The sequence below is a fragment of the Fonticula alba genome, assembly GCF_000388065.1.
Source record: "Fonticula alba strain ATCC 38817 unplaced genomic scaffold supercont2.1, whole genome shotgun sequence".
Lineage (NCBI taxonomy): Eukaryota > Rotosphaerida > Fonticulaceae > Fonticula > Fonticula alba.
In genome coordinates, this window is record NW_009242971.1 from 4050567 (window position 1) to 4055610 (window position 5044).

Below are 5044 nucleotides of genomic sequence, written 5' to 3' on the forward strand. Positions count from 1 at the left end.
GGCAGAGGAGGGAAGAGCAGCTTCGGGTGAGGAGGGGAAGATATCCGAGAAGGGGAGGGGGGGCAAAGGGGAGGCAGAGACAGGGCTATGGGATTCGGCACGCACCGACATAGTCGAAGGTGTCGGGCTGGATGCCGGACCGGATGGCCAGACGTTCGCAGAAGTGCCGCCAGCCCAGAGACAGGTAGACTGCCAGCAGGGCCAGGGCCACAAGGGCATTGGAGAAGAAAACCCAAGGGGAGGGTCGGTGCGAGAGGTACTGCGACCGGAGGCGACGCAGGCGTTCAAGCAGAGCGGCCAGCCCGGTCGCCGGGGCCGAGCGCGTGCCCTTGGTCGCGAAGCCGGCACTACGGCCTGCGCCAGGGCGCGCAGGCCCGATGCCACTGTTCCCGAGGGAGGCCGCCGCCGCTGGGGGAAGATATGTGGTGTCTTGTGGGAGAGTGCGAGCAAGGGGCTGCAGGTGGGGTTGTGAGGGGGGCTGCAGCTGGGTCTGCTGGGTCCAGGCATGTGGGGCGGGTGCCGTGGAACGCCCCAAAGGGCCGAGGCTATCGCCGGCGAGGGCCGCGGCAGAGAGGCCGAACGACCCGGCGGCCTGGGCGCCGGGGATGGTGGAAGAGCCGGCTGCCGGCCCCGGGGCCGGTGCCGACGATCCTGTGGCCAGGGTCGCCGACGCGGAACCAGCACGCGCACCACGGAACAGGAGCCCGCCGGCCGCGGGAGCCGGGGTGCCAAAGAGGGCAGAAAAGCCCAGGTTGGCTGCCGGGCGCCGGGCTTCCCCGCCAGGAGTGGCCGGCAGGAGAGAGGCATACGGGTCGGCCGAATGAAGGAGACTGCTGGAGAGCGGAACCGGGCCGGTGGCGTCCGCGCCTGGCGGGGCCCCGCCGGGGCGGGTCGACAACGGCGCGAAGGACATCGAGCTACGCGCGCGGTGGGCCGACGAGGGGACAGAGGCCGGGGGACAGAGGGAGGGACAGGGAGGGGGGGGGAGGAGCGTGCGACGGCCGGTCGTCGAGAGGGAGGCAAAGAGGGGCGAGGGGAAGGGGAGCGGCGTGGGGCGGCGGTTGCTTCCCCACCCCGGCCTCCAGGCCAGCGAGGCTGAGGCCTTTTGTCCGTGCGAGCAAAGGGGGAAATGCAGGACGCGGGACGGGGACATGGCGATCCGGCGCCCGTGGGCCAGCCCTGGCCCGGCGAAACTAGACACAAATGCGCGGAGGACGGTGGCGAGCGCATGCCCGCGGCCCCATGGTCCCTGGTGCCCCCCCCCCTCCCCTCCGTCCCGCGAACCACTCGCCCGGGCCCAGGAGGAGGTGTCTCAAGACGAGGCGCCGCTCTCCACTGGCACCACACGAGCTACCTCTCTCTCCGGCCGCGCTTGCCGGGACCCCGTGCGCCGGGGGCCCTCGTGCGGTGCTGCCGTTACATGTGGACTGCTGCACCGGGTCCTGGTGAGATCTCCTCCGGCCATGGGGCTCACTCAGAGCCGAAGACAAACCCGCATGCATGGAGAAATAGCCGAGCTAAGGCACAGCGCAGGCTGACTGGAGGACGGTGACTCGGGGAGAGAGCACACAATACAGACACACACACACACATACACGCACACACGCAGGCGCTCGCGCTCACGCGCCGAAGCAATGGATGTCTGGGGGCGAGGGAGGCAGACACGGGCAGGGCGCGGGGGGCAAGGCGACGAGGGGGCGCGCGCGGGACACCGTAGTCGAGCGGGTGGAGAGATCGACCATGTGATGACGCGTCCCAACGCATCGGAACACCATTCCGACATGCCCACGTTTTGGGATACCAGGCAGCCGGCCTGCCCACCCGCTGGCTCCTGGCCGCCCTGGCCGCTCTCTCCCCCCCCCCCGCCCCCGGCCGCGATTTCCTTTCCTCGCCCTGGCTCCCCATGACGCACTCCGGCCCGCAATTCGCCGCCGACCTGACGATTTCTTGGCTCGACTTTCCTACGCGATCTGGTTGGCCGAAGCAGGCATTGGACCACAGAAAAGCACACGCCTTCCGGCTGGGCAGTCTGCTGTTGCCGTCAACGAGAAAGCGCTCCCTCTGTCACATGTACTTCTTTACTCTGTCCCCTCCTACACCCCCCCCTCCCCTCCCTCCCTCCCTGCCCGACCCCCAGCTCCGCCGTGTCTTTGCCCCCTCCTCACCCATCCCACCACTCACGTCTCGCGTGCCGTTCCATCCCTGCCGCAGCCAGCCACGCGCCACTCTTCTCCGAAACCATGGTTCTCTACGAGCTCTTCTGCATTGCCCGTCCCTTCATTCCTCGTGTACGTATGCTGCCAACCTCCTGTCCTCGTGCGGTGTCTCCCGCGCAGGCACACGCGCACCATCATCAACAACAACAACAACAACAGGCCACTAACCAATTCGAGGGGGGGGGCGCAACAGCACGAGCTCCACAACCTTGTCAAGGCCACTGCCTTCATGGTTCTCGACAACAACGGTGTTGTGCGCGAGATCAACAGCCTCGGTGGCAATGTCCTTCCTTACAAGATGCGCGCCAACGCCACCAAGCCCTATGAAACCTTTGGAACGTGCGTCCCTGCGCGGCCAACTCCGGCCTCACTTCTCCCTCCCACTTGCCCTCTCTCGCTCTCCATGCATCTCGCTCTGACCTCCGTGAATCCCTTCTCCCGCCTGGCATAGCTACTACTCGGTGATGTTCGACTCTAGCCCTACCGTGGCCAATGCCCTGGCTCGCAAGCTCCGGAATGACGACCGCCTCCTGCGGTTCACTGTCCTCAAGCAGGATGACCGCATGGCTCGCTATGGCTTCTACAACAAGCCCCAGACCGCGCTCAATGACAACTAAGAGTGCTCTCCTCCTGCCTCTTGATCCATTTTGGCCCTCTTCCCCTGCTTGCTGGCATCTCGCACTTTTGCGCAATTGTCCAAGTGACAGCAGTGTGAATGAACTCACCCCTCGCCCCTGCCCCCAGCCAGGGGGCACGGGAACGCGGGGGAGGGGAAGGGACCTGCCCAGCTCAAATCCTCCCCTGGAGGCAGCCACAAGTCAAAGAATGCTGCCTGTCTCCTTTTTTTCTCTCCGTTTCCCCCTCCCCGACCTACGCCCAGTGACGTTGTGTCACCTCTGCCTGATCGACCGCATGTGCGCGTGTGCGCCTCACCCATAGATTTCTCCGTTTCCCCATACGTCTCTCGTAGCAAAAAAGCAATAAAATAAAAATTCCCCGACACAAGAGCCACACATCATCGGGCAGTGGCAACCGGGAGAAGGAGAGTTGAAATGGGGCTGATGTGTAACAGGGAGGGCGCGCGGGCATGAAGATCTATGCATGTAGGCGGGCATGGAATCACCAGTGCAGAGGCGCTTTTCAAGAGGATATATTCGGGGAGAAGGAGGGAGGGAGGAAGTGAAAGGGAGTCCTCCACCTCAAGACAAGGAGGGGAAGGGGTGTTCCCAATAGAAGGAGAGGAAGGGGCGAAGGGCGACAAGAGAACAGGTGTAGCACCCGGGCCCAGTGTATGCGCACAAGATGGAGATAGAGGGAGAGAGGGGGGGGGAGTATGCGCACCACCGCAAGGAGGGGAGGAAGGGGGGGGGGGACAAGTTCAATGTGGAGTGAAAAGCGAGAGAGCGCGTGCAGGTCATCTCGCTGAGCGGGGGGGGGGGGATCGAAAGTGAGCCCTGGGGGAGGATGCACTTAGACACGGCGAGAGTACCAGCCGAGGCCGGCGCAGATCATGATGAAGAGCAGGGCCAGGCCGATCAGCAGGGCGAAGGTATCAGCAACACCGAAGGCCGCGGCGCCCGGAGCCATCAGGGGGATGGCGAGAGCCAGACCGGCGACAACATTGCGAGTGATGGAGGTGGACATGGTGTTCTGTTGTCGGGCCGGCATGTGGGACAACGGAGGAGGGAGGAGAGAGGGAGGGTCAGTGGCGGTGAATGAACGATGGGGGAAGCGAATGGAGATGAGAAGGACGGCGGACTGAGGGGGGGACGAAGAAGGTAATAGGAACGAGCAGGAGGAGAAAAGAGAGAGAGAGACAGAGAGAGAGAGAGAGAGAGGGGGGGGGGATGGTAAACGGTGGAGGAGGGGGCAGTGGGGGACAAGGGAGGGCGAGGGAGGGCGAGGGAGGGCGAAGGAGGAAGAGGCAGGGCGGCGACTTACGGAAAGAGGGGGATAGAACAGGGGGGAAGGATGCGGCAGGGAGGGAGCGCGTTTGCGGAGGGCGCATTTGCCTTGAGTCATGATCAGGCGGCAGAAAAAAGACCAGACGCGAGCCGGGGCAGGCCCGGAGCTGGGAGGCAACGAAACAGTCGTGCCGCACCTAGCCCGCGCCCCAGCGAACACACACATGCATGCGGGCCCATGCGCGTGCACGCGCGTGCACGCCAGTTCCTCGGGCGGAGCGCAGCAGCCTCCCCTGGCGGACGGGAGAACGGAGTCCGGCACGAGGGAGGTTAAAAAGAAAACAATAACAATATCCAGCTACAAGGGCAAATCGAGCCACAGGGCGTGCGTCAGCGCGTCATCACCACCACTCCACCGGCAGCACGGATCCAGTCAGGTTGGGTTGAAAAAAGCCCACCCCAGACATGGGAGACGGGCCGGCAGGGACAGAGGGCCGGGCCTTCGTCCGTGCCGGAGTTTTATCCGCCACTGGACGGGAGAAGGGGGGGGGGATGGACGAAGAAGAGCTCCCTGCCCTCGTAGGGGGACTGTCTGGAGCTCCGCCATCGGGTTTTCCTTCTCCTGCCAAAAGTCACGGTGCTAAGTCTCCCGCCCACACAAGCTGAGGGATGCAGGCGCGCCAGCACCCTCGCGCTCGGCAGACATTGGCGCCCTGCCCCGCTCCCTGTACTGGCCCCGACCGGGAAAAGGGGCAACAGCAGGGGGGGGTGCCCGCTGCCGGGAAACTGGCCGGAAGGAGGGTGCCCCAAAAGTGTGCAACCAGCCGGAGTCTCCCGGAAAGGGTGGCTCCGGCCGGAGCCTCAAGATGCACCCCTCCCTCTCCCGGCACCAGCACACACACACAGTGACGGACACCCCCCGCA

At 64.9% G+C, this 5044-nt stretch overlaps 3 protein-coding genes across 3 annotated transcripts in view; 1 reads left to right on the forward strand and 2 right to left on the reverse strand.

Moving 5' to 3' along the window:
* Window positions 1-1055, reverse strand: part of H696_00857 (hypothetical protein) — a 4391-nt gene extending 3336 nt beyond the window's left edge. Inside the window, exon 1 of the mRNA XM_009494742.1 lies at window positions 106-1055. Within this exon, the coding sequence (XP_009493017.1) occupies window positions 106-913 (808 nt within the window). The 5' untranslated portion in view covers window positions 914-1055. The remainder of the gene's footprint in view (window positions 1-105) is intronic.
* Window positions 1056-2045: 990 nt separating this feature from the next.
* On the forward strand, window positions 2046-3218 carry H696_00858 (hypothetical protein). The gene is made up of 4 exons (XM_009494743.1): window positions 2046-2070; window positions 2212-2288; window positions 2410-2555; window positions 2668-3218. Exon 4 carries the CDS (start codon window positions 2709-2711, stop codon window positions 3153-3155), a length of 447 nt encoding a protein of 148 aa, XP_009493018.1. The 5' UTR covers window positions 2046-2070; window positions 2212-2288; window positions 2410-2555; window positions 2668-2708; the 3' UTR covers window positions 3156-3218.
* A 131-nt stretch (window positions 3219-3349) lies between these two features.
* On the reverse strand, window positions 3350-4275 carry H696_00859 (hypothetical protein). The gene is made up of 2 exons (XM_009494744.1): window positions 4158-4275; window positions 3350-3866 (listed from the first exon to the last, which is right to left on the reverse strand). The coding sequence occupies exons 1-2, from the start codon at window positions 4236-4238 to the stop codon at window positions 3687-3689; spliced, it is 261 nt and encodes an 86-aa protein (XP_009493019.1). The 5' UTR covers window positions 4239-4275; the 3' UTR covers window positions 3350-3686.
* Window positions 4276-5044: the final 769 nt, after the last annotated feature.

Excerpts from the sequence above, each read along its gene's own strand:
- H696_00859 (XM_009494744.1), bottom strand. The coding sequence starts at position 4,238 with ATGACTCAAGGCAAATGCGCCCTCCGCAAACGCGCTCCCTCCCTGCCG. Across the intron at positions 3,867-4,157 it reads TGTTCTATCCCCCTCTTTCC|AACACCATGTCCACCTCCAT; the intron begins GTAAGTCGCCGC and ends GCCCGACAACAG.
- H696_00858 (XM_009494743.1), top strand. The coding sequence starts at position 2,709 with ATGCCCTGGCTCGCAAGCTCCGGAATGACGACCGCCTCCTGCGGTTCA.